Here is a 23,835-nt window from a genome sequence, read left to right as displayed (position 1 = left end):
GTTAGTTCTATAATGAAGCAAGAAAAGGGATTTTTTTCTTTCTCTAGTTTCTCTAGCATTCTCTAGTTTCACGATATAGTTTTCTACACAAGAAACTGGTTATATGCGTTTCTAAATACAAAAATCAGATATTATTTACATAAAAACATCTTTCAAAAAACGTTTATTTTTTTAAATAATATTAAATAATATTTTTATAGGATTATAAATATATACACATGTGACTAAATATTTATCTTGGGCTGCATTCTCTAGTTTTACGATATAGTTTTCTACACAAGCGTTTCTAAATACAAAAACCAGATATTATTTACATAAAAACATCTCTCAAAAAATGTTTATTTTTTAAATAATATTAAATAGTATTTTTATAGGACTATAAATATATACATATATGACTAAATATTTATCTTGGGCTGCATTCTCTAGTTTTTACGATATAGTTTGCTACACAAGAAACTGATATATATGCGTTTTTAAATATAAATATCAAATATTATTTACACAAAAACATCTTTTAAAAAACATTTTTTTTTTGCTTTTATTTCATATTTATGAATTTCAATAAAAGAATTTTATTAATTAAAATAATTATTTACATATCGTAAATTTTATGAACGTAATCCGTTGACATACTTCGCTGTCATTTTGGAAATATGAAAAAAATTTGGAAAGCGCATAAATGATTTGACAGTTGTGTGTGGATGGCAAGTGGATGGCATGTTGTATTTTATGTGGAATCTAAACGTGTTTCTATACAATTACAACATATGTTTAACATTTTTCTTGCATTCGATTTTACTCAGCAAAAACGAACGTGTTGGAGCAGTGCGGCGTCGTTGGAAAGAACTGTTAGTTAAATTTTATTTAATTTATGCAACTACAAATTATTAATAACAAATTAAGATCGTCTATAAATACATATTCCTACGTACATATATATGTTTAGATAAAATAAACTTTACAGAATTATAGCGCCTAACAGTAAAATTAAAACAAGTGTTCCGAAAATTTCTCGTCATATTTCTTTGATTTGGACGCGTGTGCTTTTTGGAGCTATTTTGTGCTAAACATTTTTTTTTGCTTGCTAAAATCAAATCGTTTCTTTCCAAACGAGTTCATAGACGCGCACTTACTCGTACAACAACACATACCCGCTAAAGGCTTTAACAAAATTGCAAAAAAGTCTTATATTAAATAAAAATAAACAAGATAAACAAAACAAACAAGTATATACTAAACAAAAAAAAAGATAATAGTCTTTGGAATTTAAAATTAAATGGACGAAGTTATTGTGGTCAGTGATAGCGAGCAGGAGCTTACCTCAGAAATGGACGTCGATATTAACTCTTTGGACGATGTGGAAATTGTGCCAAAAGATAACTTGACGTAAGTAAACATGCAACTAAACAAAAGAAGAAACACAAAACAATGAATATATTTATAAAAAAAGACAATATAAAGAAATGTCTAAAGTTGCAAAACAAAAATAGAAAGCATTTGGGTTTTATATAACTTCTCCTCGTTGAGTTTTTTGAAGAAATACCAAAACAATGATTTTCTAATTATTTCTAGTAGTTGTATATCTTCTAGTAGTTGTTGTAAATAATTGTTATTATTTATTAAACCAGAATGTTTTGTTTACATATATACCATTGTTTCTGAATATTCATAACGAATTTGCGTTGGCAAACGAAAATTTCGTTAAACAAACTCGTTTCTTTTATGTAAACAATTTCCTTAAAATCGATACTCACCACGAAGCGCAATGCATGTGTGAATGCGTGAATGTGTGGTAAATAAAACAATCGTGTTGAGCAAGCATCTTAAGTTTTTCTCTGCATTAAAAAAAACAAAATTTTCAACAAAATATTGTTTGTAAAATGAATAGATTACACATATTTTGGATGTAAGTTAAAAAAAAAAAACAATATTTTTTTATAAACATATATAATAATTATTATAATTATTAATTAAAATAAACACTTGGCTAGGCAATAATAAATATGTTGCAATGCATACGTCAAACGCCATACTTACCCTCAAACGAAAAATTGTCTCGTTTATAATATTTAATAATTTTATAACATTCTATAACTATATTTATGTTTATAAAATTATTTTTAAATTTATATTGTTTATCTGATTTCCTGTCTATCAAACCATTTAAAAAAAATACTTTATTTATTTTGTGCATGCTGTTGACCTTGACCTGATAACCGAAGACTCGTTGCGCGTTAAATGAGAAAGGGGTTGAAGCGTATGTATATATAAAAAAATATATGATATGTAAACACACAATATAAAATATATTATGTTTCAAAAATGTTTATATTATTTGTTGATTGTTTAGTTAACATTTATGTTTATTGCGGTTAAGATTTTTTTTATTGTTATCGCAACAATTCCCATTGTGGTTGAGTTTATGTTTCTTGGTCTCAATAGTCTATTTATAAGGCATTTCTAGAGAGCTATACTAAGGCCGAAGAAAAATATGCTATAGAAGTTTAGAGTGATAACTATTTATAATTATAAATATAAATATAGTTCTAGAGAGCTATACTTAGGTAGAAGAAAAATATGTTATAGAAGTTTAGAGTGATAACTATTGATAATTATAAATATAACTCTAGAGAGCTATACTTAGGCAGAAGAAAAATATGCTATAGAAGTTTAGAGTGATAACTATTGATAATTATAAATATAAATATAGTTCTAGAGAGCTATACTTAGGCAGAAGAAAAATATGTTATAGAAGTTTAGAGTGATAACTATTGATAATTATAAATATAACTCTAGAGAGCTATACTTAGGCAGAAGAAAAATATGCTATAGAAGTTTAGAGTGATAACTATTGATAATTATAAATATAAATATAGTTCTAGAGAGCTATACTTAGGCAGAAGAAAAATATGTTATAGAAGTTTAGAGTGATAACTATTGATAATTATAAATATAACTCTAGAGAGCTATACTTAGGCGGAAGAAAAATATGTTATAGAAGTTTAGAGTTATAACTGTTTATAACTATAAATATAAATATTGCTCTAGAGAGCTATACTTAGGCAAAAGAAAAATATGTTATAGAAGTTTAGAGTGATAACTATTGATAATTATAAATATAACTCTAGAGAGCTATACTTAGGCAGAAGAAAAATATGCTATAGAAGTTTAGAGTTATAACTGTTTATAACTATAAATATAAATATAGTTCTAGAGAGCTATACTTAGGTAGAAGAAAAATATGCTATAGAAGTTTAGAGTGATAACTATTGATAATTATAAATATAACTCTACAGAGCTATACTTAGGTAGAAGAAAAATATGCTATAGAAGTTTAGAGTGATAATTATTGATAATTATAAATATAACTCTAGAGAGCTATACTTAGGCAGAAGAAAAATATGCTATAGAAGTTTAGAGTGATAACTATTGATAATTATAAATATAAATATAGTTCTAGAGAGCTATACTTAGGCAGAAGAAAAATATGTTATAGAAGTTTAGAGTGATAACTATTGATAATTATAAATATAACTCTAGAGAGCTATACTTAGGCAGAAGAAAAATATGCTATAGAAGTTTAGAGTGATAACTGTTTATAATTATAAATATAAATATAGTTCTAGAGAGCTATACTTAGGCAGAAGAAAAATATGTTATAGAAGTTTAGAGTGATAACTATTGATAATTATAAATATAACTCTAGAGAGCTATACTTAGGCAGAAGAAAAATATGCTATAGAAGTTTAGAGTTATAACTGTTTATAACTATAAATATAAATATAGTTCTAGAGAGCTATACTTAGGTAGAAGAAAAATATGCTATAGAAGTTTAGAGTGATAACTATTTATAATTATAAATATAAATATAGTTCTAGAGAGCTATATTTAGGCGGAATAAAAATATGCTCTAGAAGTTTAGAGTGATAACTATTGATAATTATAAATATAACTCCAGAGAGCTATACTAAGGCCGAAGAAAAATATGCTATAGAAGTTTAGAGTGATAACTATTTATAATTATAAATATAAATATAGTTCTAGAGAGCTATATTTAGGCGGAATAAAAATATGCTCTAGAAGTTTAGAGTGATAACTATTGATAATTATAAATATAACTCCAGAGAGCTATACTAAGGCCGAAGAAAAATATGCTATAGAAGTTTAGAGTGATAACTATTTATAATTATAAATATAAATATAGTTCTAGAGAGCTATATTTAGGCGGAATAAAAATATGCTCTAGAAGTTTAGAGTGATAACTATTGATAATTATAAATATAACTCTAGAGAGCTACACTTAGGCAGAAGAAAAATATGCTATAGAAGTTTAGAGTAATAACTATTTATTAATATATTATAATTATAAAGTTGGGGTTTTTTTTTCAGAATTTTAACTTTTATGTCGATCGTTTTTGTTTTTGTTTTCGCTTTCGCCTTCATCAGGAGAATTCCTAATATTCCAATATAAGGAATTCTCCTGATGAAGGCAAAATCGAATTTGACGAAATACGTATAGGAATATACTAAAAACAACGATCGAAATAAAAGTTAAAATTCTGAAAAAACAAAACCTACTTTATAATATTTTCGACATAACAAGTTAACCCATTAAGTACCAGGCAATTTCAGACTTGAAATTTTATGGTGAAATTTCTATAGTAAATAGTATGAGAAATGTTTAATATTTATTTGAAATATTACTCTCACTTTCTTTGTACTTAAAAAATATAAAATATTCTTTGAATATTAAAAAATATTCAAAACTAGCCGTGTGATGTACCAAACGATGTTCCGAAATGGGTGAAAAAAATTTAAAACAAAATATTATAATTAGTTTTTATCTATAAAATATATAGATTTACTATCAAGTTCAGTTAGTGTTGCTTTGTTGTTACTGTTGTTATAGCCCACAGGAATCTGCTTGTGATGTCCCTTTTGGAAGTGTTGAACGGCACTTGGTCATCACTGTCTACGGGTGTAACCGCGACGTAGGTCTGGCCGTACTTGGAACAAAATCAGATTTAAATACACTTCTACTATGACTTTAATAAGAACAAATAAGATTTAATACTCAATACAATTCATTTTTCTTTTGACTGCACTGATAAATAGCACAGGAAGTGTATAACAGATCTACGGCATATAGGATCTGACTTTGAAGTTCACTAAGGTCTGATCTAAAAATACCTTTTAAAAAAACTTAAAAAAATGCTCAATAGTTTTTTGTCAGAAATTGAGTGTATTGACTATTCTATATACTATAAAATCTACAAAGAGTTTAAAAAATATAAGGTATCGTTACATTCCCCAAAGTGGTAGGAGTGGCTTACGGCCAACGAGTTTAATCATTTCGCTGGTTCGATGAGGTTTTTGTACACACAAAAAATACTAGTCCACTTAAAAAACTAAGTTTCATCAATTTTTAAATTCTTGCATCTAATCTAATACAAATCACAAGATCGAATAAATTGATAATAATTTTTATTTAGTTATGTATTTGATTTAAATCTTAAAAATTATTGACGTAAAAGATTATTTTCTATTTCTCAACACAAAGTGATTTTCGATGTTAATTGAACAGGAAAAATACAAAATCCCCAAGAAATTTTTAAATAAAATTAAATTTATTTTTAAATTTAAAACAAAATAAATAAACAAATAAGTTCAAAATTATATTGTTTATGTTTTTCTTTGTGCTTGAGCAATGCAACCAGTTTCCATATATTTTGGATTTCTCAATGAGTTTTGCTTTCCATAAAAATGTTCAAGCAACCTCACCGACAAGGTTTGCCTTTCTCCGGTTTAATTATGCGTTTTATTTTTCAAGTAAATGCTTTCCATTACCATTAAATGATTATTCAATTAAATAATTTGCTAATTTATACACTAATTAATTTAATGATTTCTTAATTATCATATAATAATGAAATACAGCTTATTAGGGGTTTCTTTTTTTCCGTATACGAGTACGACTGTATTTCTGTCTTCAACTATAAGTAGGTCGTTGTCAAGGCCAGTTTTCTACAATGGTTTGGCTTGAGTGTTTGCTTGTTGATTGGATGCAACATTAATAGTTTTTATATAAATTAATTACGACATTTATTCTTTAATACTTTATTCTCTATTCTATATATAGAGACATACTTTGCAAATACAGTGGAATTTTCAGATAGGTATCTGTATTAATGCTTTGCATATGCTATATAATATATAAGATACCATATACCATATATATGGTAGATACGACTACTATTTGTTTTCATCGATGGGACACGCATTGGCTGAGCATCACTTTGATTCCTACGAGGAGGTCGAAAATTGGGTGTCTGGTTGGTTTGCTTTAAAAGACGAACAATTTTTTTGGCGTGGTATCCACAAATTGCCAGAAAGATGGTCAAAATGTGTAGAAAGCAATGGCCAATACTTTGAATAAAATGTTTTTTACTTTCCTATTAATAATTAGTGTTTTATTTTCACCAAAAAAAGCTCATTTCATACCGGTACACCTAATATAATTTTGCGTCTTATATATCTTATATATGGTTGGTTGGTTGCAGTGGCAGGTCACTGGATAACTTCCGTGTACCCCAATCAGTGATTTTTCGTCATTTCGCTACCACATTCCTCGCAAGAATACCTAGTATAAATGAGTAGAGACTAAATCTATTCTGTCGAATTTAGATAATTAAATAGGTTTCTCATCTTCACCAATGTGCAGTCTGATAGACTGTCAAAGAAGTATCTACCTAAAACCCTATTTCTTCTGGACACAAAAGCCGGGGATTCACAGAGAAAATCTGTTCTGGTTTCTCTTTGTTGCGGGTTTCCACAATTTATGCAGAGAGGATTATTATTCAGTACATGATTGTATCTTGACATTAAATAATTGTTTGATGTCATTGCCGAATAATTGTTTATATATTCCCATAATTTGCTTTGATACTGAGTTCTGAGTTCAAAAACCGTGTGGGTAATTTGAAAATTATATTTAACATAAATTACCAAAAAGAAGTAAATAGCTATGTGAAAAATTTTTTTTAAGGTCAAAAATAAAATAATTACTGATACAATTACATACATTTTTCATGCTGTTGCGTACTTCCATCTTAGGATTAAGTATGTTTCATGGCTTCACCACTCTGTTTTTATCTCAAAGTATTTAAAAAAAATATCTAAAAATAAGCAAAACGCGCGTGTGGGCTTAACTAACTACTTAACAAGTTATATCGTTTTTGAAGTCAAAATAAAATAATTTTATGTTATTTGAATGTCAGTTTTAATTTGATTATAACCGCAAACATAAGATATTGAACTTTAAATTTAATCAAGGTTAAGCATCTAGATATATATTGCAATCGGAGAGCTCTGTTAATAGTAGACTAAGTTCTTATAAACAGACATCTTTCTTAATCGTGCAATATCACTATCGTATCTTTTTTATTTTTTATATAATGTAGATATATGTTTTTAAACTGACAATTCTCTAAAATCGCCAATGAGGTCTGTTGTGACAATCTTAAAGCGGTTCTCCTTTTTTAAAACCGAACTGGTATTAAAGCTAAATAATATTAAAACTTGAAGTCTAAAAGTTTTTAAAACCTAAAAGATATTAAAACCTAATAAACGTTACAATATTCTTCGCTTGGTTCAGTTTTCCAGACAGTTTTCCAGATTATTGTATTCTTTGTAATATGTACTAAAACAGGACATAATTGCATTAGTCATTAGTGAACTATAGCTCTAGCAATTTAATATATAGTACGTATTTATTTAAATTTTTTTTAAAAATTTTAATTAAAAAAGATTTTATTATTGTAATATAATGATAACAGTAACATATATATATATAATATAATGATATTTTCAAACAATTATAAAAACATATCTACCTTTCAAACGAATATCTACGTGTTAGGTAAGTAGGTTTACTTGGATCTATGCCATGTCACTATCAGAATCATACAATAGTCATAATCCTTTTTTTTTCTCTCTCTTTGTTTGATGAGGAGATGGAATGCCTTATGCCCCGTTCAACCGACTGTCATTGATATAGTGTATAGTAGGCAAACTAAAACACTCCCTTTTTTTCGGAATTACTCCTACCGCAAACGCTTTCAAATTTTTTCGGGGAGAATGGGAAGAATTCCTTATAAGTTGGCTATCTATGCCATATACTTTACCTAGAACATGCGTTCAGCCCGCTATTTCTGTTCCGAATTGGAACCTCTGCAGATTTCGCTTAAGTGTAGTTTTTGTCCAGTCTTTTTTTGTGTGATTTTGTTCTGCTCTTTTTTTATTTTTTCAATGATATTCTTGACAGTGAAGTGACTTATATTTTGCTCTAGTAATATTCTTTCTTTACGCCATCTTACACAATTGAAAAAAGTGTGCTTAGCATTGTACTCGTTTGATCCGCAATAAATACAGTTGGGTTCTTCTGGTTTTTTGTATTCTTTATAGATATAGATATGACATAGTCAACTTTGTTGATAGTTAGGTAATAATAAATATATTTAGTCGTCATCAGCTAACATTAAAACTGATGATGGAATGTCTTGCTAAGCTAAAGATTCATGGCTGGAATAATTAGATGCGGATTCTATTTGTTCCAGTTTACGTTAGTATTTCTGAACTCATATCTTTTAATTCTATAATGCCAAAATTAATTGGGTTTGTCAAAATCAAATTCAATTCCTTAAACTGAAATGTTTTATAGGTTCCACGTTACGTTTTTGGTAACATATATTAATAATGGAAGAATTTGTTAGAAAATAACTATCTTCGTTGCTTGTCCTTCCACGTTCATAACAAAAAATAATACCTAAAATACCAAAATTTTTGGGGGTTTTGAAAACCAAAAATCAAGATCTTTTATTGGATCCTTTCAACTGAGATGTTGAATGGATAATCTTGAACTAATTAAAAACAATTAAAAAATTATTACAAGAATAATTGTGATGATCACAACTCTTGTGGGAATTTAATGTCGTGGAATATGTAGGGTTTTTTGAGAAGATGGGATCATGCTTTGTACTAATGCAAAACAAAACAAAAGAAGACTAAGACCATCTAAAATCGGATGAAAATACAAGACTAGATAAAAAAATTTAACATTTCTGTTTATTGAGGAAATTGAAGTTAAAGAAATATTTTTATGCCTGAATTTAGAAGATAACTTAATAGCTCTTCAATGTCGTAATACAAAATAAAATAGTTCCCAATATAATAATTAAGCAAATATTTTTAAATAACATTATACATTATCAAATGCGTAAATCTAACACTGCTCAAAAGAGTTGTAGAAGTCAATAGATCTAAACATTTCACACGTGTCGCGATCTTGTTTATAATTTTATGTCTCAGAGATATTTTTGTCGAAGAATTGACTATAATTACAACACTTTCTTTCGCTATTCTAAATTAAAAACCTTGAACTTCAACGCTGTGATCGGTCCAATGTTTTCATATTGTTTAAAGTGTTGGCATTTGATTTCAACAATAATCTCTCCAATTACAATTTGTTAGAAATAATCAAATCTAGACTAACATATAATTTCAAATGAGAAGCAATTATTTCTATTTATTATTGTTCTACACATCCACTGAGGGGAAAAAATTATTATTTATAAATTGTGTAGCTGAAAGAACGCCATTTGATGTGAAATATAAACGAATACTTGTGAAATGTTATATCTTATCGAGTTTTGCATGTACACACATATAGATAAAATATATACATTTCATAAAAAACAATGACTCAGTATTTTGATGCTTTTATATAGCTCTAGTGAGTATTTAGTTTACCTCTGCTTCATCTAGAAAAACATGATTCTTTTGAAAACAAGTTTCTGAACTTCACATAAAAATAGACTTCTTCTATTGCTTACATGTGCACACTTCTTCCCAAATTTCATTGAGAAATCTTTAAAAATGCTAACTAAATTTAAGGTGGAACTGGCATTTAAATAAATGCTTAAAATAAATATCAAAAAAATAATATATAAATATACAACAAATAATCTTAACGAAAAAAAAGATTATTTTCTTTGACTTAACTTCAATGTGGGGAACTCCCTCCTAACATTGTATCGAAAAAGTATTTATTTATTTAAATAAATATTTTTTTATGACTAATAAATAAATTGTACATATTTATAAATAATATTTATAACAAATATAATTAAACAACAATTTTTAATGCACCGTAGTTATGCTAGGCATTTCAGAAAAGGCGTGCTCTAAACCGATTAAACTTCTAAAGTAGTTCACTATAGTGAACCATTGATTCCATTCATTATTTTTTTTTCAAATGTAGGTAATATCAAAATTACTTTCTTAAAATTGCTTATCAATGAAGGGAGTGAAGAAAATGTTATATAATGGCTTCAACTATATATCCTACCAACAACTTATTTCCTAATTTTGTTAGCTTAAACTATAATATAATTAGTTATTATTAGTTATAAATTTACCATGCAACAGATGAGACCTATTGGAGTTTCTCCGTTCGTAGAGAATTTGGTATGTTTCAAAATACAATAAGAAAAATATTGACAAGAGGTTTGTTGTGGCAGTCCTAGAGAGATTCTCCTTTTCTAAACCGAAAAGATATTAAAATGTAGAAGATATTAAAAACTAAATAATATTAAAACCTAAAATATATTAAAATCTAAAAGACATTAAAACTTAAAAGATATTAAAACTTAATAAAAGTTACAATATCTTTCGCTTGGAGCAATTTTCTAGATCCGCCTATCGGTGAGAGTCTACTGTACTGACTGAACTCGTCTATTATTTACAGATTATGTGCCAAAAACAATGATTGATATTTTATTCTGTAGTTTACAAAGTGTACAAGTAGTAGCATCCTTTAGTTCCATTGTTCCAGACCCAGTCCATTCGTAATTAACTACTTAAAAAAGTAGTAATAAATTTATATTGATATCTACATTTATCGATTTTTTTTATATTTTTATTGACAATTTAGACCTTTTTTATTGGTAAGTTCATAAGTATATTATTTTTAATGTGCCTTACTATTATTGCAGTCTCATAAATAAAGAATTAATTTCGATTCTGCAAGGCTCGTGTTAATGCATATATAGTCCTTTACAAGTTTCTCAATTGTTTGTAGGAGAATCCATATGAGTATTACCTTAATTTATTCGTATTATATATTAAAGATTAAAGTGTATTTGTTGCATGACTTTTTGGATATAGAATAATCTTGTCTCTTTTATATATAAGTTGCAATTTATATTCATCTCTTATATTTCTTATATCAGTTCAACGTTTTTGTACTCATAATTTGCATAGAATTGCATAAAATTCTGTATTGATTTGGTTAGGTACCATATATATACATATTATTGGAGAGTACTATATATTATTGGTTCGTCTGTTATGGTTTTCAATCAAGGTTATGAATTACTTAAATTTCTTTAATGGCTTTTATACAAATTTTCTTGGTTTATTTTTTTTTTTAAAGCGAATGGTTCAGTTCAGTCAAAAAGTCGGAGCTTTCGGTTCAAAATCCGTTTAGTTCAAAATCCATTTATATCTCCTTTTAAACAACTGAAAGATTAACAGATGTACATTAACAGATGTGTATTTAAAGTTCTTACTCTGCTTGTTTTTTCTTCTTCTTTCTGAAATCATATGTCTGAGTAATCGTTTTCGGTTTCATATTTTTTTCTGTGCTATATCATAAACTATGGCTGGCATATACTTAAACAAAAATTTTGATTAAAATATGGAGCTGCAATTAATTAAACGAACATACCTGTCTTAAGATCAGTCTTCTGATGAGTCAATTCGGCCTGAGCATGACAAAACCCCACGAGTTCAGTTTTTTTTTGGAAATTGTTTATTATTTTACAGTTATTGTTATGCAAAAACTTTATTTAAATTAATATTAGTCATTTTGTAGAATTTCTGATTTAACTAAAAACACCTAAGAGAAATTTTGTTTTTTATGAGTCTGCCTTATGTGAAAAGGTAATCTTTTATTTTGTTTTATTTAACTATTAAAATGTCTTTTAAGCTTTGGCTAAAAATATCGCAACAGGTTTTTTTTAATAAGTTTACTAATGTTTACTATTATTTTAGCAATAGTTTTTTTTTTTTGCACAAAAGATCAACTATGGTCGCAGTACTCCGCTCCGTAATCCGCAATCCGATTCTTAAGTCCTTTTTTGTTCTTCGAATTTTAGGATATCGTTAAAGAATAAAAGCTAAAGTGGCTTTCGTTCGCATAACTTTACATTTCTTGTTATTGCAAGCAGCTCATTTAGCTTGAGGTGGCCTGCCAAGTCATCACCAACTCAATGGTGACCCAAGATAGTCATCCACCTGTTTGACAGTGCTGGACATTGGCACAATATATGCAGCGCTGTCTTCTTTACTAGACATAGTTTTTAAATGTGTTACTCAACAAGAGTTCAATTCGTCTTTAACTGCAGTCACTACGAACTATCTCCTTCTTGTTTGGCACTTTACTCCGGTGTGAACCATGGCCTCCTTGAAAGTTGCGTAGCGTGTGGATTTTTTTCCGATGCGAGGCTGCTAACCTAGCGATCAACTCTCAACTTGGAGGACCAGATCCCCTTATTTGCAAACCTAGGGATAAGATTGCTGTTTGGTAGCTCGATAATTTCCCCTCTGCTAAGTGTTTTCAGATTATACCGCGCGTGCTCGGTTCCCAGAGCTTCATTTGTGAGAACAGGATGCACCATGTGTAGGTGAGGTTGGCTGTTGAGGAGGCTAGACTGTGTATTCGCATCACTCCCCCATTGTGGCACACACTTTTGTCCCTTGTATCCTATCTATCTATCTGTTTTTATTTGGCAGCCACTTATTTTAGCCTACCTCTATCCTGCACTTAAGAAATAATTTTATTAAAAATAAAATTCTATCTTATATTACGATTCTATAGTTCATAAACAGAAATAATACTAAAAAAGTTAACTCGTACCTATTCTAAAAAATCTCATACTTGTACCTAATTGCGGCTCTATGCTCTTCTTAGGAAATAAAAGAATTTAATTATATTCTAAAAAAACAATCAATGAAAAAACTTCCAATATAGTCGTTTTCCAAAAACATCCCTCCAAAATCTTAATTTATAATTGCTATAGGCTCTTACCAATCTTAATAAGTTTTTTTTCGCGTCCCGTGGTAATAATGTATATATATATATTATTCTATTAATTAATATGCATATATTATTCAAATAAGAAATATTTGTGTATAAAATTTATTTTCTTCGCTCCTATAGGTATGCAATAAAAACTAATAGTTAAAATTTGATGTCACTATAAGTATGTAATAATTTTGTAGTTGTTGCTAGAAGGGTAGGAGAAGGGAAGAAGTTTTTTATTAAATAAAAATCAATAAATTGCGATTATTAAAAATTTTTTTATTAAATAAATTAATATTTATTATATTTTTATAACTAATTTCCTGCTTTCTTACGTTTTAAGGAAACTTTGATTATAACATAAACGATTGTATTCTATTTGTATATAAAATTTTTATATTTATTTACACATATAAACTTTCATTTGACATTATTCAATATTCAAGGATGTTGTAGTTTCATTGTGGGATATCGAAGTATTGTGTCTAACACCTAACACCTTCTTTGTTATTTGTGTTGTTTTTTGCAATCATCATAGTGGTTGGTGTCCATTCATATCTGTTTTTATCTCTTACATGTTTTTATTTGTTTTCACTGTGTGAATAAGAGTAGTACATATTATGAATTATCCTTAGTCATCAAATAAGCTTTTGCTGACGTTACTCGCCCACGGAGTCACTTTATCACATTTGTTGTTAAGTCATTCTTAGTGTAGGTGTTTAGGTTCTTTGTGTTCCCTTCAGAGAATATACATTTATTTGGCCCAAATTATTTTTAAATTTATTTATAACCTTTTGTATTATTTGAAAACATTAAGGGATTTGCTACAAATAATTAGTTAAGTTGTTTTGTTTGACTTAGCAGTTGTTTTCTTTTATAGATACCATTAGAAAATATGACATAAATATAGAGTTTATATAAATTTAATATTGTCGCGTTTTAAAACAAAATATCTGATTTTTCTGGCGTGGGATACTCCAGTGACAAACGATCCTTCATCATGTACGGGTATTGTCGTTAGGAAATATATCGAGGGCATGGATCCATAACCATAAAAATGTATATCGAGCCATAATAATGACGACGCATAACAGTTAGTAGATAACTGAAAGTTTGGACATAATGTAATCTAAAAAATTTAAAATTTCAAAAACACATTTCCTTGGCAATATTTAAAAACAACAAATTTTAAAATAAAAATTTAAATAATTTATTTAAGATACAGAAAAATAAAATTGTTCTAGTTTCCTTTGCTTTCTCTTCAAAAAATTAGATTTGAAACGGAAATAAAATTTTCATTATATTTGTTTTTAACATTGAATTAGTTTCATATTTTGGTAGACGAAATTCCCGTTCCACTTAAAAATGGAGTCTTCTGGAGCACCAAAGGTAGAAAAAATATTTCAATTTCTTTTATATTTTTATAATTGTCTACAATGTTATTTGTAGCCGCGAGGTGGATTGGAAAAAAAGATTTGCAACTTTTTGTTCTGGGCTTGTGTTGTGTCCGTAAATGTGTACGATTTCCTAGCATTGTGTCATATCGTACCATCCCATAGCATGCATACTTATCGCCCGTACCTCATGTCTTCTTGTCAATTTGATATCTTCCAAAACAAATGGGAGGATGACGACAACGACGAACCAGACGATTCATCCACTTCAGCCTAATCAAGCGGAAAAGGGGAAAAATCTCGAGCGGTAGGGAGGGAAGGTAGCAGTTAAATACAAAATTTTTTATTGTGAATATGCCATGTTTCATAATCTATATATGGATATGGATTTTTATGCTAAAAAAGTTTGTATCAGCTGTTCCCTTCCGCATCAAGATGGACAAGAGACGACAACATATGTTGCTGAACGTCCAAACCAACAGTTTTTATTTAATGCTCCAAAAATTAATAAGTGGCCTCCAAATTGAAACAACTTTTTGTTATATTTTTAATAGTATAAAAGTTTATTTTTTCAAATATATTTTATTTGGCATATATGTATTTCGTTTTATTTTAAGCATCAGTTTAATCTAAAATTAATAATTATTAATTTTATCTATGGATAGATTATATAGATTAAAAATTCTCTGATATTATGATTATGAAGATTATTGTCATTAGATGATGATAATGATCTAACTTATGCTTAAAAATAGGTAAAAGTGCTCAGGTGACTAAAGATCAGTAACGTGTGATAAATATACCATCACCATCAATTAAACTCAAACAATATTTTTATTGTAAGTCAGCGTAAAACTTCACTACTTCTTAATACTTATGCTTTCTTTGTGTTTTCGATAAATACTGAAGCTAATGAATGTAGTGAGCTAGAACATTTGATGCTGAAGATTATCTTTCGGACTTAAACTCTGGCGTTCTTGAGAGTCTGAACGTTACAATTCTGTTATAATATATTTTTCTCAATTGGTTTCATTTTGTGGAAGACAAAAATTTCCATATTTATTCTAAAAATACTTTCTAACCTAAAGAGATAATTTTTATTTTATCTAAAATCCAAACGTTTAAAATTCTGGATAATTATCTGCTCGCAGAGAAAGTAAGTAAACGCCAAAATTTATAACTGCGACTAATCGGTTTACACATATATGTTATATTTTATATATAACTAGTTAGTTATATATAACTAGTTAAATGTTTATCGAAAATTCTGAATAACATTTCGAATGGTTAACCCTCCATGTTTTATAATTAAGTGGTTATATGTTATACACGGCGGCCAAGTGTCGCTTACCACTATGAATAGAAGTTTAAGATTTATAAAGACAGTGGAATGGTACAAGCTTATAATAATGAAAATAACAAAATTTATGTCATATAGGATATAAACTTTATAATATGAACTTTCCTGTACCTGATCGTTACTGTCATATTAGTGATTTGCTGTACAATATAACGTTTGTTCTTTATTTTCTTTAATTCCGAGGTTTCACACACATATTATAGGTTATATATTACTACATATCTCACTACAATTACAGTCTATTAAAGTCTTACAGTCAACCTAATTTTTCGTTATGAGTTTTGAGTTATGATTTGCTCTCTGGAATTAAAGTTTAAGTTATTCTTTATCTATAAGAGTTCTTTATCTATTTATTTTATCTATAAGATTATATTCCGATTATCGAATTATTTTTTGATTTTTGCAATAAACATAGGCGTAATGGATTGACTTTAAATATTGTACTTCAGAATACATTGACTATATATGTACTAGCTTAATTATATTGATTTTTATTTCTAGCAATTGATAGATGTGTTTGCCCTTATTGAAGTAAGTTGTATGTGATTTTCGTTTATATATACAAGTCTATTAAACGTTTCTTTTTTCAGATATTTCTTGATTTTGTATGGTTCCGTTAACTTTAAATTCATCACACACTCAGCTCATATATTTAGTTTTTGCTTTGGGTGATTTCTTCTTCTCTGATTTCTGACATATTTTTAACTCTTTAACTTAAACTCTTATATAAAGTTTTAGCTTTTAACTTCAACATCATGTCATTGTCATTTGAAGTATACCAGTCGTTTTTATATTATTATAAAATGCTGTCAGTTCATAAAAGCTAGGTAAAAGGTCAAGCTGTAGAATGTTCACATTAAGTAGAAATATAATAATAACATTAATAACATTAACTGATATATTATTAAGACTTAAAGACGACTTCTCGACCTCAAAGTAATAATTAAGACCGTACAGTATCGGGGTTACTGACTTAACTGTACGGAAAAATATTAGAATTGATAATATTTTCAAAGTTTCGAATTTCAGTATAGTATTATCGGTACATATTATGGATGAAAGTGTAAAAACATTGCTTTTAATTATGTACACAAATGTGCCAATAGTTTCTAAATACTGCTAGTTTTCAAACCTCAAAATGCTTTATTTTAAAAAAAATGGATTTGGTTCGCATACAAAAGAAACAGGACCGTAATTTAGGAAATGTCTAGAAATACGATGAAAAATTTAATATCAAGACCCAATAACTTTTAGTCCAGAATTATATAAATGGATATAAATGAATAGTTATATTCAATCTAAATAAACGTAGAAGGTGAACCCTTCAGACTATTTAGTAAAAAAAATCATATCGTAGAGTTAATTTCAATATAGAGTTCTAAAAAAAATAATTTAAAAAAACGGCCCATGTTCCTCATATAATTATTTCTATATATTATACTAAGGTCTAACATATTTATATTGCTGAAATGCGGGACCTCTTTTATAGATATATATGTCTATACATAAATATATACATTGGAATACATAGATATATAAACAGATACATAGACATATGGATAGATATATAGATATATATATATTTATATGTAGATATATATTTAAATAGTTTTATTAATAGATATTTACATATATGTAAAGAAAGAAAGAAAGATATAAATGCAGATGCATAACTAGATATGCCGATGGTATATAGACAGATATAAAAACAGTTATAATTCCATAAGTCGAACTTTTATAAATTCGATATAGAATTATCTATAACTCGAACTGAATGGAGTGCAACACGGTTTAGAGAGCAAATAACATACAATTACAAAAAAAAACTTCTACTTGAAGTCTCTACAATCGAACCTTTTCTTTGCAAAATGGTATTTCTAGATATGGAAGTTTGACTGTATTAATATACAAATAAATATATATATATATGTGTGTATATATAGATGGATATGCTAGATAGATATATAGATAGATGTATAGATAGATGTATAGATAGATATATAAATACATATATTATTTGGAAAGATATATAGATAGATATATTAAATAGATATATAAATAGATATATAGATAGATATACAGATAATTATTTTAAGTAGATATATAGATCAATATATAGATTAATATAAATGCACAGAAAGATGGATAAGAGACACATTTGGTATGGGAATGTACTGCGTTGGTAAATTAGAACTATTGAGTATATAGTTTAAGACTGTAATTTATAACTCATATTACTAAAACGATGTTGACGTATTTTAGATTTTATGAATGGTAAATTATTGTTTCAAAGACTAACTTTTCTTAGTTTTTAACTTCCCAAAAACTTTATTGTCATCTTTACTTTTCATCTTTACTTTACTTTTATTACGTGTGTAATGCAATTTAACCGTTTAAATTAAAAAAAAACCATCATTTATGTAGCGCTTGGTGCTCTTCATGGGAGTGCCAACTAATTAGTTAAATATTCAAAATTTGACCTAATTATTTTCCACTCTTTTTCTAATCTACGAGTGGAAAAATGTTGTTGACATTTTGCTGCACCCAAAAACTACAACATATTATTTCTAGTCTGTCATATTTCTTCGTATGTCTTCAAAATATTTATTTGGGCAGCCAATTTTGGTTATCGGGTTTAGTGGGCCAATTAGATAAATTTTTTTTATTTTCATTTAAGATTTCATTAAATAATTTATAATTTATTTAATTTCTTGTGGTTAAGCATTAACTTTGTGGTTGGCATTTGCTTATGAACGGATGTTGTGGGTTTATTCATACTGAAGACTGGAGGTGTCTCTCAAGTGTTTATTTCGCATATTATTTGTTTATTTGTTAATCATATTTATAGTTTTGCTTATAAAAAAAATATTGAATGTTTTGAAATATTCACTTGTATTTTTCGTAATAATCTTTAGAACGTTAATTCGTTTTAATTCTCAGTCTGTCCTTCTATAAGGCTGGTAAAATTCACTTTTTAATATATAATAAATGTGTGAAGTTGATTAAATACATCTTATTTTGTATGCAGAATATATATTTTCTTATAAAAATCTATTTGCTTTATATTCCTTTATGGAATGACGCTATATATTTTTTACATTTTAATTTTTAATATTATATATGTATATTATGTATTTATATATATATATATATATATATATATTTGCAGTACTAATCTTTCTAAACTAATTTTTCCAATAATATATACAACAAATATAAATTTGATCTTCAAATTTCTTATAATAGTTTTACATATGTGTATAGTTAATATTATATCTGTGTATCTGCAAAAATGCAGTAAGTGATTTCCGAATCCAAAAATTAAAAAACTTGTGTCCTAGATTAATTTTTAATATTAATCGATAAATAATATGTCAAAGAAAGAGTAGACTCGAAATAAATTTTCAGACAAAAAATCCATAATATATATAGCGTTTCCTAGTCCACTTACATTTATGTTGTTTTAATGTGACTCTACATGTGCCTGTTTTCTAATATATACTACTAATTCGATTCTTTCACATACCTCATACATTCACATTTTGATACTTTTAACTTAAAAACTTCTCAGTTTTTAAGTTCTCTTTTCTAATATTTTGAACCTCGATATTTTTTCATAAACGGATTGATCCGGTTTCTATTGGGATCAGGTGAAACACACACACATAAAAAACTACAGTTCGTATACACAAATGTTCAGTCTATGATTCATCCAATGTGGCTTGAAGTAAAAATCAATCCATCGAAATTAAATTCCAAACTATATTTTAAGGTATTCAGTTATATAGAGCTTATCTCAAATAAAAGTAGAATTGAATTATTTTATTATTTTTAGTTTATAATTTTTAAGGAGTTTATGTTTATGACTTTTACATTATAAATTTTTACTCGAGAAGAATCAAGTTCTTTTAAATAGAAAGACTGTTTGGCGAAATTACAGATCTATATGGATAAAATTCCTATTGCTGTAAATTAATAATAATACAATCATAAATATTTATGTAATTTGGAAGTAATATTCTAATATCTAATAATATAATATAGTTTCTTTTTAAAAAAATAAATACATTTATAATAAAATAATTTAATATTTTCATAATTTATTTGTCAATGTTTTTACAAAGATTTTCTGCAGACTTTATTATTATTTGATTTGTGGAATTAGGTTATATGTTGCTGTTAATATTATCTCTAAATTTTATCTCATTGTTTAATAGAGACAGGTATGTATAGAGATTTGGAGGTCTAACCGACGGTATTTCTGGTCGTCTTTGTGCTAAGAGAAAGAATTATCAATCTCTTATCTGTTCTGCAGATGTGCATTCTTGGCAAAAAGCAGGGTTAAAATGTTTTAGAAAGCTTGTTCTTAGGGACTACGAAAAACTATTAAAAACTAATATTAGAAGAATTCTCAATCTCTTATTTGTTGTGCAGATATGCAGCCTTGGCGAAAAGCAAGGATACAATTTTCTTAAAATATTTCTTTTTTTGGGAACCCTAAAGAATTCTTAAAAATTAATATAAAAAATGTCACACAAAATTCTGAAAAAATATGTTGGTTGGAATGTATCATTCCAACATATATATCTATGAATACATATAGTATCATAGAAACTATTTGGAAACCACTAGAAGAGAAAACATCTTAAAAACAAAAGCGCTAGAATAATGTAACGTGTTAAATAAGTCTCAATAAGCGGTCTACGATGACTCTGTTACAGAATCGCCTTTCAAAGCTAATCTTGTCCAACTAGCACTTGTTTTCATTGACTGCATGCATGAGTATAGTGAAGGGGTTTATTTTATTATTTTTATGAATAAAAAGTTTTTAGACTAATTCATATGCATTTCTACCTATTTTATATATGATTTAATTACTTTAAAAATGATGTTGAGTGTTTTTTAATTTGCAAGAATGAATTTTACTTTCAAAACATCATATGTTTTCCATTTTTTTTAATTATATTAATACATTTATTTAACTTTTCAATTATTACATCTCTTTTTTTTTTTGTTTTTATCAATGTTTTAATATAAGACATTTACCGGTAATAAAATTTAATCGTATTTTCAATTCATATTCAATTTCACTAATCTGTTCCTATTTTCTGGTAATATACACACGGTAGTGAAAATTCATACGGCGATTTACTGCTTCAACAACAAATCACGATGCAATTTTGCAATTTATAACGATTTGTAGTAACCTCGTTTACGTCTGATGCTTCATGTATCAATGTCACGGATTCCTCGTACACAGCACAACAAATCAGCCAAAGCACTCAGCTAGCCAATCATCACACAAATTAATCTAATAATTTTTTTATTAGTGCAAAACATATGAATTCATTTCGCATAGCAAAAATCTTCACACGCCTCAATTGCTCCACACCAGGTTTCCATACATTACTTTTGATTTAGCGAGACTTTGAAGTACATATTTAACGGTGGATGCACCCAATATGCATATAAGTCTGCGCTCATCAACTGCAATACAATTACGCTTCCTCATAGTACTGACAATAATTATCTGTCTGTCTGTTTGCATATTTGTCGACTATTTTATTTTAGTCATATACTATATTTTTTATAAGTATCTATACATAGGCTTTGACTTGTAACCATAACCCTTTGAATAATGTGTTGTACCTACCAATACTGTCAATTTGGAACAATATTTCCAGTTTAAAGTTTGTTAATCTAAGTTAATTTCGTTTAGTGCCTTTGTGTTAGTTGTATTAGAAGAGCATACGCTGCACTGGTTCAGACGTATATCTCACCACTTGTAAATTTTCGCCGCTTCAGACATAATTTGCATATAATTTGCTCCATTAAATTGGCAAATTGGCTTTGACTTTACTTTCTTTAAAGATTACACCATTTCACGTCATTTGTGTTTGTCAATTATTTTTGCTACATTTAAGGTATGCATATAAAGTTATTGAGATTGCTTTACAATAATAATGCAAAATGAAAATTCAAACTAGGAGTAAAGTTCAAGAGATATCTAGCGGTAAAGAATAAGCCCAAAATACACAATAATGGATAATAAATATAATAATTAAAAATTTCTACAGATTATTGTTACTTCTTTATTTTTCTAGTCATCTGCATTTATGGTAGTCATATCAGATTATTTATTAAGCTGAACTTATAATCGGTGTTGCATGGTTCTATACTTTTTGAGTCATCTATACTTTATTTAGCATCCATAATGTTAACAATAATTACTTATATGTTTAGGACTGAGAATCTCTTCATTAAGTTCTGGCGACAATTGTACGCTTCATCTGTTAATTTTTACTAATATTTCGAATATAATATTAATTATAATCGTTATACGTTAACAACTAAGTCCGGCACTAATTCTTTGTGAATGCCTCAACCTGAACAACAGCAGATTTATACATTTTGGAGACAGACTTTTTGCGCCCAATATAATATATTCACCAAAACAAAATCATCAAAAGTGGTATCGTGAGGTGCGTTATTGTTCTATTTTATTGATCTATCTTTTATAAATTAGTGGTTGTACCAATGCTACTAATACTACTATAGTAATACTATAGTTCTATTTATATAAAGTTGGACCTGTATGCGATATATTTTTAATTAAATTAATTATAATTTACTTATTCTTTTGAGAAATGTTTAATCATGTTCTCTATAGATTCTATGTGAACTGATAACACACTGCTGTCTTTTTTTTCATACTTCTATACTATATAATACTATCTACTATATAAAGTGATCTCAATTTTGTGTAGATTGAATTTATTATGGAAACTTGTATATTATTATGCAAAAGATAAAAGTTTTAAAAATTGTATGTTGACCCTTTTTTCGAATCAGCGCAACTGGGCATTTTTACTCTTTGATAGCTGGGGGTACTACAGGATCCCACCGATCTCATTGACTAATTTATGTATTCCTTATAAGCTTCATGATTATTGAGTGATTGATCTAAGATCTGCGTACCTCCTCGTGCGGAGAGTGATTACTCTAAGATTAGATAGTGCTAAGTAGCATAGCCTGTCAGTTTTCGCATATAACTTCAGGGCTCTATCCCTTATGTATTTTCTGATCGGGTCTATTCTAAGATCTGTTAGCATGTAGTTTGTGCGGATGTACCAAGGCACTTTGAAGAGTCTTCGGAGAGCCTGACTTTGAGCAACTTGTAGTACACGTCTAGGGTCACTTGTAAATCGTATTTTATTTTTAATGAAATTTAAATCAATGCACATTTTATAGGGTCTATTATAAATCCCCTATTATTTTAAATGAATTTAAAAAAAAATGCGTATCCTTCTTTAGTATCTTTTGTATATCTTGTAATTAACAGTAATGATAAATTTAGAATAAACACATATCTCAAGGCATCTAAAACTCAAAGCATCTATTTTTCTGCAAAGATTTTTATTAGTTGTGGAAATTCTAATGTTTTCTTTTTAATTTTTTTTTTTCTACAAATAACAACTATACTATATATGTAGAGGCACATTATCTGTTACGTTACATTCGGAAGTGTCAGTATGACCACTTATAGGTAACAATAAAAGTTCTTTATCATATTTCTTTAGAAGTTTGGAACGCATATAGCGGTATACAGCCCATAAAATGATTAAATGGGATACTTTAGATAATTGGCTTGTTGCGCTTATGAATATTTATAAATAAATTAGGTGATATGAGAAACTTGTTTCACAACAAACAAAACAAACATTATTATTTTTATTACTAATAAATTTGTTTACTTCCATATTTCGTATTAAAAAAAAGAAAGAAAGTAAAAATATTTATTACGTTTTATAAAATTAATAGTGAAGTGAAATAAAGGAACTTAAAACCAACTAAAAAAACAGACAAAAAAAAAGTTAATTACTTTCACTAATTAATTTAAATATTGTGTATATATATGAATATAATCTGAAGTTATA

The 23,835-nt window shown here is 27.6% G+C and overlaps 1 protein-coding gene across 2 annotated transcripts in view; it reads left to right on the top strand.

Moving 5' to 3' along the window:
• The window catches only part of LOC119687643 (dnaJ homolog subfamily C member 7), a 51,345-nt gene that overhangs the window by 1,845 nt on the left and 25,665 nt on the right, over positions 1 to 23,835 (top strand). Inside the window, exon 1 of one of the 2 annotated variants that reach the window (XM_038102043.1) lies at positions 783 to 1,389. The exons of the other annotated variant lie outside the window; for it this stretch is intronic. Within the exon in view, the coding sequence (XP_037957971.1) occupies positions 1,280 to 1,389 (110 nt within the window). The 5' untranslated portion in view covers positions 783 to 1,279. Of the gene's footprint in view, positions 1 to 782; positions 1,390 to 23,835 lie in introns of those variants that run through there. 2 annotated transcript variants of the gene reach the window in all.

Source organism: Teleopsis dalmanni, chromosome X, assembly GCF_002237135.1.
Source record: "Teleopsis dalmanni isolate 2A chromosome X, ASM223713v2, whole genome shotgun sequence".
Classification (NCBI taxonomy): domain Eukaryota; kingdom Metazoa; phylum Arthropoda; class Insecta; order Diptera; family Diopsidae; genus Teleopsis; species Teleopsis dalmanni.
The sequence above is the reverse complement of the archived record's forward strand: the minus strand, read 5'-3'. Positions and strand labels throughout refer to the sequence as shown.